At 50.0% G+C, this 12,569-nt stretch overlaps 1 protein-coding gene across 43 annotated transcripts in view; it reads left to right on the top strand.

The window, feature by feature from the left end:
- The window catches only part of Slc12a8 (solute carrier family 12, member 8), a 150,639-nt gene that overhangs the window by 65,236 nt on the left and 72,834 nt on the right, over positions 1–12,569 (top strand). For 25 of the 43 annotated variants that reach the window (XM_087575621.1, XM_087575595.1, XM_087575588.1 and 22 more), the window contains 1 exon segment: positions 7,115–7,228. The exons of 16 other annotated variants lie outside the window; for them this stretch is intronic. In XM_087575621.1, coding sequence (XP_087431747.1) covers positions 7,115–7,228 — 114 coding nt within the window. 43 annotated transcript variants of the gene reach the window in all.

Here is a 12,569-nt window from a genome sequence, read left to right as displayed (position 1 = left end):
GCACGCTAGCGTCCTTCACGGTTAGTGTCTCTGTCTCTGTAAGTTTACCTGTGTATCCCATTGGGCCTGAGAAATAATGTTTCTCTGGAGTCATCCACCACCTCAGGCTCTCACAATCTGTCCACATCCTCTTCCTCACAGACCTCAGAACCCTGGACGGAGGCGTTTGATAAAGATAATCCCATTTAGGACGGAGTGTTCCAGAGCCTTGCACTCTCTGGACAGTGTCCAGTGGTTGGTCTCCCTGTCGTTAGCTCTCGTCTACAGCAGGAGGCCTCTCTGATCGGGTGGAGCGATGCTCTGATCTGTGGATATAGCAAGATGTCTTTTTATTACTCGGCTTCTGTAGCAGAACAATAGCAGTGTGTTTTCCCTAGGGACGGTGACCTAGGTAGTCTCAGCCTCTTGGGCATTGTAGCAGAGTCAGAGGCAGGTATGTACAACACCCCCAATCCTAACAAGAAGCTGTTTGCAATTGATACTTTCTGGGAAAGACAAAAACAACAGTTTCCTCCAATGGTGTCAGTAGGAATATCAGCCACACTCCAGGTAGGCCTCAAGCCTAGGAGTTGTGTTGTCCAACCTAAGACCGTCTCTGTGGTTCTGGGGTGTGTGCGTGTGCACTTTTGTTTTGATTTTGTGGTTTTGTTTGTTTTCCTTATTTTATTTTTGTGTCTTATTGAGAGAGAGAGAGAGAGAGAGAGAGAGAGAAAGAGAGAGAGAGAGAGAGAGAGAGAGAGAGAGAGAGAGAGAGAGAGAGAAGAGAATAAACATGAAGTTGGTTGTGGGGAAGAATTAAGAGAGAGAGGAAAGAATATGATTAAAATATATTGTATGAGAATTTAAAAGAAAATACAAAGTTTTTTAAAAGATGGCCCAGTCAACCAGGCCGTAGCCCCCTTCCTTTCTCTCCATTTTTTACATCTTTCATTATCTGCCCTCAGAAAGCCACAAATCACGGGTGACTTAAAACCGTGGGAAACAAAAAGCACTCCAGGCACGTCGGACGGAGCCAGGTTGTAGCTGCTTCGTTGCTGCTGTTGGTCAGCTGCTGGCTCCCAATGGCAGGGCAGGGGCTTCCGGGCAGTCTTATGGCTGGAATAGACCTCACACCCCATGCCCAGGCAAGAGGCCCAGCTGGGACGTCTCTCCAGACCCTGCCTCTGTGTGATCAGGCTCCCAGAGCGGCAGACGATAATGCTACAGGCCAGGCTAAGGGGTCCCTGCGTCTAAGTGCCGCTTATCCATTCTGGCTTGGGCAGTGGCTCGGCCTCGGGCTCGCGGTAGCCTGTGCTGGGAGATGGGGCCTTTGAACGCTGCCTTTCCTCAGCCCTCGGTCAGGCAATTTCAGATGTGCCTGGATGGCAGGTAGTGAAGACACTGGGCCCTCCTTGATTTCAGTCAACTCCTCAGATGAGGGCGTTGGGGCGGGCCGGGAAACGGGGTCTCCTGACCGGCCACATGCAGCAGGAGGCTTGAGTACTACTTCCGGCAGTGACAGTACTGTATTTCCTCCTCCTTTGAGGATCCCAGCGCCCTGAACCCTGGTGGCCTTCCCTTCCCCTGCCAGTATCCCTCGAGCCCCTCCCTTCGGGGCTGTTTTGGTGCCTGTGCTTTTCCCAGAACCTCGGCCTCTCCTTTCCTTTTCCTTGCATAGTTACTCTTCCTGTGATCTCTCAGGCCCCACCCTCCCCTCAGTCTGGGGGGCGCCGCCTCCTCCCTTCCTCTCTCCAAGCCCTTCCTCCACTCTTTCTATTCCTGGTTGGACCAGACTCTCTCATTGTCCATTCCCAGGAAAGGCTTGTCTGGCTAGTCTCTGGTCACTGGTCACCGCTTACTGATTGTAGGGTGGGGGCCTGAGCCCAGAAGAAAGCGGGTGGTGCGGGAAGCTCTGCCCACAGCTCACAACCCACAGCTCACAGCCCACAGCCCACAGCTCACAGCCCACAGCCCACAGCCCACAGCCCACGGCACCAACACCAGCAAGAACTTTAGAAACCTCATTTTCTAAGTTAGTCCACAGTCATAACGGGACATCTCCCCATGGCTTGTGTGTGTAGCGGGCTGGGTGAGTATTTCAACCACAGGTGCCTCAGGGTGTCTCCCAGAAGCCATTGCACCCAGGTGGCTAGGTCTGTGAGCCTGGGCAACTGGTACCCAGACCCAGGCCAGTGGTTCTTCGTCACTACTAAAGGCATTTATCACCGGATGAGGAGAACTTCCTTCAGCGCCCCCTGAGGAGGTAACACTAAGCCCCAGGAACTACAGCCTACTGGCAGCTTCAGGGGAGTGACTGGAATCTGGGGAGAAGTTAGGCCTTCCTACACACAGACCTGCAAGGGCACCCCTCTGCCTCTTCCTGCCTGGGGCTGTGTGGATTTGGTTCTCTCTCCCCTCCCCCGTTCTGTTTTCGGAGCACACAGCTCAGAGGGGCCCGGAGTATTTTTACTCAGTGGATACAGAAGCAGATGTTCAGGTCAAGCCCAGGCGCATTCGCAGGCAGCAGCTGCAGGCTCTCACCATCCCAGGCCCTTCAGGGTTGGAAATGGCAGCCGACAGGACCCAGTTTTTGCAGCAAGCGATTGCTCTTTGGGCTGCAGGAAGCAAGCTTAGGTTGGGGGTGTAGCATCCTGCAAAACAGAACCCCGAAACACAGTGAATGGGATATTTTGAATGCAAACACACCTGGAATCCCAACAGGGCTGGCTGGCCATCCTCCCAGCCGAACCTCTATCAGCCCTGTTGGTGCCTTTGACCTGTGGTGCTCCTCAGGACTTGCCTGACTTTCCCAGATGAAGCCTGAGGGAGACACTGGTTTCAGGAACTGCAGAAGACCTGTGTGTGTGTGTGTGTGTGTGTGTGTGTGTGTGTGTGTGTGTGTGTGTGTGTCAGTGGCAAGCCTCAGTGAGAGCTGACCCAGGACTTGTAATCCTAAGGGGAGGGGAGGTAATCAGAACGGGCAAGAGTCAACAGGCTTGGGAGACGTGTGCATGGGTACGTGTGTGCGTGCAAGCGTGCGTGTGTGTGTGTGTGTCTGTGTGTGTAAAAAGGCCAGTCTCAGACACAACTTTTCATCTGAGAGAAAATGGCCTATATGGGGGCCAAGCCACTAGGCCCAATGCCCTGTCCCCATGAGCTTGGTCAAAACAACCATAGACTATCTCCTTAGGCTCCAAATTCTAGTCTCAAGGACACAGCTACAGATTTTGCTTCAAACCCTTCTGGCTGTGTCGTGGGTGAAAGTCCCCCCTTTCCCCACTTAAATGCCATTTGTTCTCTCTCATGCTTATGACTTTCTCATAAACTACTCTAATTCTGGGAAGCAGGGAGAAATAAAAGAAAGAAGATGGGGGTTGGGGATTTAGCTCAGTGGTAGAGCACTTGCCTAGCAAGCGCAAGGCCCTGGGTTCGGTCCCCAGCTCCGAAAAATAGAAAAACGAAAAAAAAAGAAAGAAAGAAAGAAAGAAAGAAAGAAAGAAGATGATACACTTGGGATGCAGAAACTCGGCCTTCACGTGGGGTCATTAATTTTCCTACAAGATACAATTTTTCATAATAAGTACCTTATTTTTTTTTAACTGTGGGAATATTATAGGAAATTTTTGAAGGAGAGGAATTGCTGGGTATAATGGCGGACGTCAGTAAACGGAGCACTGGGGAAGTAGAACCAGGTGGGTCAGAAGCTCCAGGCCAACCCAAGCAACATAATCAACTCCATCTTGGGAGGGAAAAGACAGATGAAGAGGAGGAGGCAAGGAGGGAGAAAGAGATAGATCTCAAGGAGGGAGGGAGGACAGAGGGAGCGATAGATCTCAGGGAGGAGGGACAGACAGAGGGAGAGGTAGAAATAGATCTGCCTCAAGGAGGGAGGAGGGCGTGACAGAATGAGAATTGCCGTAATTATTTTTATAGACAACCACAGTTAATATTTTGGTTTTTTGAGACAGGGTTCCTCTGTGTAGTTCTGGCTGTCCTGGAACTTACTCTATAGCCCAGGCTAGCCTCAAACACAGGCGTGTAACACCAGGCCCGGCATAGCTATTTCTTACATGTGTAAGTTTATTTTTAGTATTTATAACATTGGAAGTTTTTATTTTTTAATCAGCATGCTAGGTATTAGATGGCATTACGGCATGCGAGTTTCCCGCGCTACTGAGTGCTATGGTGGTTTGTTATGGTACTGGTCCTCATGCAGGCTGGTCAAGAGTGATGCTCTGAGCTACACCTCAGCTCCATTCTCTTCCTGTCAATCAAAATTCTCAGCCTCCTGAGTGGCTGGGGTTCCATGTCTGTGCCTCCAGGTCCGGCTTCAGACGTCACCATTGACATCTAAAATATCTCAGTTCTTCATAGTTAGAGACTTATATCTTTCCCCAAATTGACAGTATTGCAAGAAAACATTCATTATCTTTGTCAATAGGTTCTTTTCAAGGTTAAGATTATCTCTCTGAGAAAAGGCTAAGAACTAGACTTATCCCAGGGCAGAGGGTCAGGGTAGCAGGATTGTGCGTGCCGGCGAACGTGCTCGTGGGCGTGTTGGGGTGAGTGTGTTGGTGCGAGTGTGCCCACATGTGATCCTGTGCACATGTAAGTGTATTTGTGAGTGGGCCGGTGTGACTGTGTGCTTGTGAAATATCCTTGTGTATAGGTATGAGTGTGTGTCTGTGCATCAGTGTGTGTGTGTGCGCTCAGGTGTAATGCATGCCTGAGCGTGTGTCAGTGTCTCTGCTGGGAAGTTGCTATGCTTCTGTGCCACTGTGAGCATTGCACTTATAGACACGTCAGAGCTGCTTTTCTCATTGGCCCTGAGAGAGACAGCCTCGACTGACCCCCAACCGACCCCACTAAGCAATCTCTAAGGACTAAAACTCCTACAAGCCTGCAGGCTGACCAGGCAAAGCTCTCAGGACAGGGAGACCAAACCCCTCAGAGTTCTAAGGCCTCCTTTAAGGCTATGGAGAGGAACCGTGTGGAATGAGGTGTTTATGTGCTGTGTGGGCTGGCCTGCCCAGGGTGCACAGCCCTGGCTCAGATATGCGTCATCCTGGCCTGGCTGAGCTGAGCTCCAAGGGAGGCTGCACTGGTTTTCTCCTCAGAAAGACTAGTCTGTGGGGTCAGCCAGCGGGTAAGCTAAAGTTAACTTAGCTTGTTATTGATTTTTGTTGAAGAGGGGAGGACCAGCTGCAAGGAGGCCAAGCCATTCAGAAACCCGGTGCTTGGGATTTAATATGCCAGAACAAAGTCTATATTCAGCCAAGAGAAAGCAATTGACAATGATTTGAAAGTGTGCACCGGACTCCCAAAGGCTCCCTGTGCTTCTCGGAGCTTCATTATTTTCTTGAAGAACATTTTTCTTGTGAAGTTATGACTCCTGGAAGCCGAGGAAGTGCATAGTCTCCTGGGAACCTTCAGAGTCAAGGGAGCTCTCTTTGTGGAGGGAAGGGCTCGGTAAATGGTGGGTGGGGGTAGACAAGGCTTGCAGCTGCGGTGGGCTCTGTCCTCAAGTTCTGGGCAGTGACAGTGAGGGGCGGGGTGGACGCAGTTCATAGGCACAAACTAGCTAGTTCTAGGGGACGACTGAAAGGCAAAGCTGATATCTGAGGTGTCCCTGAGCCAAGAGTGGGACTAGGAATTAAACTCAGGTCCTTTGGAAGAGTAGTTATCGCTGTTAACTGCTGAGCCATCTCTCAAGGCCCATAAAACGGCCAAACATAAAACACCAAGAGCAACGAGGAGGAGAATTGGACAGATGACGGACGCTCATGTCTTAGCTTAAGGAATGAGTACAGGTCAGGCCTGGTGGTGCCGGCCTGTGATGCCAGCCACTTGAGTGGTTGAGACGACAGGACTGACGGTTCCAGACCAGCCTGGGCTACAGAATGAGATCAGGGCCAGCCTGAGCAACTTAGAGTGATCCTGTCTCAAAATTAAAAACAAAACCAGGGCTAGGGATGTTTGATTGGCTGAATCGATGCACAAGGCCCTGCAGGGAGGGGAGAATAAAAGAAAAAATTGAGCGCAGTATTGATGACTCAGAGAGAGGGGTAATACAGCAGGGGGCATGACCCCAGCGAAGTTGTAGGATGGGGTAGGATGGGTGTTTGCTGTCCTCTGGGGGGTGGGGTGGGAGGTAGGGGAGGGACATGGGGTGAAGGGGTCATGGCAGACTGTTGCCATGTTGTGGGGAGTTTCGATGTTCACCTGGAGTTTTATACTTTAGCTCCCAGGGACCCATGGAGGTTTTCAAGCAGGGAATTTATTTGTGAAATCAATTTGGTTTTACAGAAAGCAATAACATAGAAGAATTAGACCCTCCCTGAAAAGACTCTGTAGCTGTTCTGAGATCTGTAAAACAAAGATGAAGTCTTCCCTCCCTGGAGCTGACTAAACCATTGTTGTCCTTGTTTCCTGTATAGCCAAAGGTTCAGGAACACAAGTCAGACTTCCAAGTCTCTCTCCCTCCCTCTCTCTCCCTTCCTCCCTCCCCCCTTCCCCCACTCTCCCTCTCTCTCTCTCTCTTTCTCTCACACACACACACACACACACACACACACACACACACGCATACTCTCTCCTTCTTTCACACACACACACACTCTCTCTCACACACACACACTCTCTCACACATACACACACGCCCACGCACTCTCTCACACACACATGCACACACACTCTCTTTCTCTCACATACACACACACGCATACTCTCTCTGTCACACACACACACACGCACACACTCTCTCACACACACACTCTCTCACACATATACACACATGCACACGCACTCTCTCACACACATGCACACACTCACACACATACACACTCTCTCTCAGACACACACACACACTCTCACACACACACACACGCACACTCTGCCTTCGAATGGTCAGTATTATACCTCTGCACATGGTGATTTATGCCTATGATCCCAGCAACTCAGGAGGCTGAGGCAGGAGAATCACAGTAAATTTGAGGCCAGCTCAGACTATACAGCAAGTCCCAGGTCAGCCTGGACTACAGAGTGTGTTATTATCTCAAAAAGAAAGAAACCAAGCTGTAGACAACGCTCCCTCCTTGGGCTCGCTGCTCCAGTGGGGTCCTTTGTGTCATTACAGAGCATGGCTTTATTGGATACTCCCCAGAACTGCTACAGAGCAACATCCTGCCTGAGTACAGCCCCGGGGAGTCATTCTTCACTGTGTTTGGGGTGTTCTTCCCCGCAGCTACAGGTGGGTACTCTGGGATCTTTCTCGTCCTTACCTCAGGGGTGTAAATGCTCCGTTCTTGAGGTTCACATCACAGTTGGCCTTCATGTTCTCTTGGGGTCTGAAGCTGACTTTGGTGATGGCCTTAGGTCTGACTAAAAACCCCTTCTTTTAACAATAGTTGTACTTGCTCCTAATCTCTGAAGGAGACTGTAGAATTCTTGCCTCACATGTGGGTCTCTGGCTGAAAAGACAAGAAGCTGACATATGACAAGTGGTTCATGGGAAATGCTCAAGTCGGGGCTGTTTCCAAGGCACAGACCAGAAGAGTATCTCTGGTGCTTTTCTGGAGTCAGCTGCCTCCTAAAGTCTGCTTCCTACATGCGTCGTGTCCTTTCTTGTCACCCTTCCCGCACATACACAAAGGGCAGGAAAAGGAGAAGCTACTGGAATGTCTTACGTGAAAGAGACTTTGTTCAAATGTTGTATACTGTGGAGAAATTCAATGTCCCCATATGACCGAGGGGCATGAAATGGTCATGCCACTTTAGAAAACTTTGCACAGTTCCCTAAAATTCCAAATACCCAGCTATCCCACCCCTGATTATCTGGAAGCATGCGCTTGTGTGAAGACTTCCATATGTGAAAATTCAAAGCAGCTTAATTTGGGCTGGAGAGGTGACTCCACGGTCAATAGGACTTTTGTACTTGCAAAAGGTGAGAGCTTGGTGCCCAGCTCCAGTTCCCCCATGGCTCACAACTTCCTGTAATCCCAATTTCAGGGGATCAGACTCCCTCTTCAGACCTCCATAGGCACTGCCCTCAACACACACACACATACACACACACACACACACACACACACACACACACACACACACACACACCACAAATAAAAACAAATACTTAAAATCTTCAAAGCAACTTAATTAGTATACTCCTCAAATGGAAATAGTTTGATGAGTATCAATAGGTCAGTAGATAAATTGCGATTCAGTCACACAAAAAGGACAGCATAAAAGGAAGAAATTATTCGTATACACAGCAAATGTATATGGGCCTCAAAATAATTACGCTGAGCAAGTCAGACAGAAAAAGATACAAAAAGTTAGAAAAAGAGGAAAATCATATACACTCCATTTATATAATTCTAGAGGATAGAAGCCTTAGTTTGCAGACAGCAGGCAGGTGCCTTAAGGCTGCTGAGGGACAGGCAGACACTTTGGGGTGGACAATACATTCTCGATTGTGCTGGTGGCTATGTGGGTGTCATGCAGCTCACTGACGCCGAGTTATGCTTGAATAAAGCCGCTAGACGGAAAGAAACACTTAAATTTCACCATCATGTCCCAACCTTACACTCTTCTCTGGTAAAGGCCCCCTTGCTCTGCCTCCTCCGCAGGTAAGATGGCTCCCTATCTGCCCTTTCCACCTCCTGCTCATCTCTACTTCACTCCCTGTTCAGAACTCAGAGCATCGCCCTAAACGAACTAGATCCTCCGAAGGTCATCGGTGACTTCCTGCTGACCTCACTACGCAGTGAGCATTTCTGATTTCCGGCTCTATTTGGCCTCTCAGCGGCCACCGCTTCCTCTTCCTTCTGAATGCCTGTCACACATCACCAGTGCCTTCCCTGCAGCTCTCACCTGCCTGCTTGCTTCTCTCTTTTCTGTCTGCCTGTTTCATGTTCAGCTTCCTCAGGCTCCTGCTGGCCCTGTTCTCCTCTTTTCTACGCATGCGCACGTATGTGGAAGCCGGACGACGACCTCAGGTATCATTCCTCAGATTCCAGCCTCCATGTTTTCTGAGACGTAGTCTCTTGCCAGCCTAGAAGGTGCCAAGTTGGCTAAGCTGGCTGGCCAGTGGGCTCTAAGGGCCTGCTTGCCTCTGACTCTCCTGTTCTGGTATTACAAGCCCATGCCACTGTACCAGGCTTAGTTCCTGCTAGATGCAGGTCATCATGCATCAAGCAAGCACTTGACCAACTGAGCCATCTCCTCAGCCCTGTCTTCTTCTTAACCTCTTCCAATTCCTTTCTTTAATAAGCACCCAGAGAACTGCTGACTCCTGCATTCACCCCACTAGCCCAGGCTTCTCCTCAGCACATAGTTCCTTCAGTGGCCTGTTTAAACATCTGGGGCACTTCAGACTCAGTAACTTCAGAGCCAAACCCCTTTTTCCTGTCTCCAATCGGCTCTTCTCTTGCTCTCCTATTCTCAGGAATGGCATCCAATAACTGGGACTAACTTCTAACTCCTCGACTTCTCCTGACCCCGCCTACTGCCTTATGACTCCTCCTACTTTCATATGGCCCCGCCCAGCATCTTCTAACTCTGCCCATTTTAAAATGGTTCTGCCCACCTTCTCCTGACTCCGATGCTCACCGTCCTTCTAGAACTCCCCTAGTTCTGACAAGTTTACCTGCCAAACAGCACCGGATTCTCTTCACTGCCCTTTATGTCTACCACCTGACTGCTCTGTTAGATCATTGCCCACCCCTACCCTTTCCCCAACCTTGGAAATGAACCTGAAACTAGGGCAGAGTAGCAGGATCCTCATCTGCAGATTCAATCGACTGGAACTATATGTTTCTTTCATGTTTATAAAATGAGAAGAGTTGATCTCTGACTCTTAAGACTCTACCCTACCAGGATGACTCAAAGCTAATGTCAGTCTTTCTGGATGTCACTACCTGGTGTTGCCATATTTCAACCCATTCCAGCTTTTTGGGCTCTTACCCAACACCAAGGCACGTCAAGTGGTCATGCTGTTGGGCATCTGTGTACAGAGCCAGGTCCTCCCAGGTCCTATCTGCAGGCCCTTCCTTTAAGCTGAATTGGGAGACCAGAAACCTGAAGAACGTGAGAACTTTGTATTTAGTGTCTAAGCATTTCCAAGACCCTTCTCCTCTGGGTCCTCTGGGTCCCTACCAGTATTGCCGGGGAGAGGGTCCCAGGTCCACACTGTTCCGGAACTTGTAAGCTTATCTTTCCCTACTCCCAACCCTAGGGCCAACCATGTATGGGAATGGAATGGGGAGATACTCAGGCCCATCTGCGTTAGGGTATGACCAACGCATTCACACCAGCTCTCTCTCCCCTAGTGTAATGCTTTGCCTCAGATAAAATCCATCATCGATTTTGAATAGGGATTCTCCTGTAATTTTATGTGGTTGGGCCCAACAAATTATGTAGATCCTGTTCCGCTCCCCTATTCTTTCACCAGCCATCTTGTCCACTTCTTTGAGTCCGTGAAACGTCGTAAGGGCTCAGGCTGTGGAGAAACAAGCTCAAACAGTAGTCAGGAGAATGCTACTGCACATCTCCCCAAAGCCATCAATCAAATCTAAGTCAGCTTCCTACTGACCGGACAGAAAAAGAAAGGGAAATTAGGAAAAATGAAGAGAAAAATGATTACTATCTGGACCAGCTTACTGGCCCCTCCTGCCCCACCCCTCCTCAGTACTAATGAGTACACAGGGTCACGGGGTGCCTGCTGAGTGTCCCTGCTCCTTGGCAAGCATTGAGCCCAGATGAAGACCCTGGACCAGAGAGGCCAGCTTCGTGCCTGGGCAGGCAGCACGCCTCCCAGTAGCTGCTCTCGCTCATGCCCTTGAGTGTCACCTAGACTCCAGGAGGTTGTCCTGGGAGTATGATCCCGATGTTCTCAGGGTGAGTAAAGTAGGGGGCAGTGCTTGGCTTCAGTGGGTGGTGAGTGAGCCCCGTCTCCAGATGAGAATTAGTGGCCTGTAGTTTGGAAATGCCACCTGACAGGCAGAGCTTAGCTCAGTTAACTCTGAGATCAGTCACCAGGCCAGCCACTCAACTTCCCCCCTTCCCTTCCCTTCCCTTCCCTTCCCTTCCCTTCCCTTCCCTTCCCTTCCCTTCCCTTCCCTCATCGTATTCTGTTCTTTGTGTGCATGCATGTATGTGTGCGGTTGGCCCGCTGCATGCTAGACAAGGACTCAGTTCCTTTGACTTACTGTCTTTTAATCCACTCTTCCTTCTGGATAACCACACAGCAAATTCTGCTCCAGGTAGGGTCTCTGTATTTCTTCAGAGACAGCTACCGAAGAATATCGGTTGAGATACATTCTCTGAGGCCGAGGAGATGGCTCACTGCAGAAAGTGCTTGTCGGGCAAGCTTAATGACGTGGGTTTTGCCCACCGAAACATGCGTAAAAGCCAGACACAGGAGTGTAAGCATCTACAATCCCAGCGAGGCCACGAGGAGATGGGAATAGAGACGGAGGAATCTCCTGGAGGTTCTGCTAGCCTGCTTTATGCAGAGACCTTGTCTCAACCAAGGTGGAAAGATGAGGGCTGACAGATGTTCCCAGGTTGTTCTCTGCCCGCTGCCATGGTACGTCCTCAACCCCACCCCAACACATGAACACACATCCACCCCCAACACATACATGTGCTCACACAAACACACAGATTTATTTTCTGTGCTTTATGACAGTGTCACATGTAATACTTCATGTGTTAAAATCATACTGAGTAGAATGTCTGCTATACGGGCGTCTTCTTCTTAGAGGCCAGGTGAGCCCCGTGCTCCTCACCAGCTGCTTGAGAACCTTTGATGTGAGGACTTTGTTCGTTTGTTTGGGTTTTTTGTTTTTGTTTTTCCCAACTGGGGAAGGTGGGGCACAGAAAAGATTGGGAAGGACCTGAAGGACCTTATACAGACAATTAGGAAGCAGAGCAGGGCCTCCCACTGCTTTGGGGGGGGGGAGCCTCCACCCCTCCTCCCGCTCTGTTTACTGGGGGTTGGGGGGGGTAAACATGGAGTCAGGGTAAATGAGTCAAACCACTTGTTTTACCCTGACAGATGTTTGGTTAAGCTATGGAAAGCATGCGTGATTGGCAGTTTCCATGGTGATAGATTTGCTAGGGATTAACTGTGAGTGAGTCATGGCTGGGGCTCCCTCCTGCACCATCCTCTTCCTGGCTGTGGAGAAGGGAGGTCTGAAGAGTAAACACTTTCTCGCTGCGTCCCTACCTCCAGAGCCACATCATGCACATTACCTAGATACTTTATGGGGGGGAAGGGAGGTGACTTGTGAGGAGCAGCCAAATATTAGGTGTGGTGCCCCTACTGTATTTATGGAGCCTGACTGCCTGCCCTCACCAAGCTGGGCTCTACCACACCCGGTGGTGGGGGTTGCAGGTGTGAGAATAGGGGTTGGCCTAGATTCTTCATTTGCTTTGCTCCTCAAGGCAGTATTCTTCTCCAAGCTGTACCGGCAAAACATCCCTCCCTACAGGGTTTTCCCAAACACACCCTTAGGGAGACAGCCTCACCCCCACCCCCAGGAACCCAGGGACCACAGTTCAAGAAGCTTGCTGAGAAAAATACCAGT

The sequence above is a fragment of the Rattus norvegicus genome, chromosome 11, assembly GCF_021556685.1.
Source record: "Rattus norvegicus strain SHRSP/BbbUtx chromosome 11, alternate assembly SHRSP_T2T, whole genome shotgun sequence".
Taxonomy (NCBI): Eukaryota; Metazoa; Chordata; class Mammalia; order Rodentia; family Muridae; genus Rattus; species Rattus norvegicus.
This window is presented reverse-complemented; position numbering and strand designations above follow the sequence as displayed.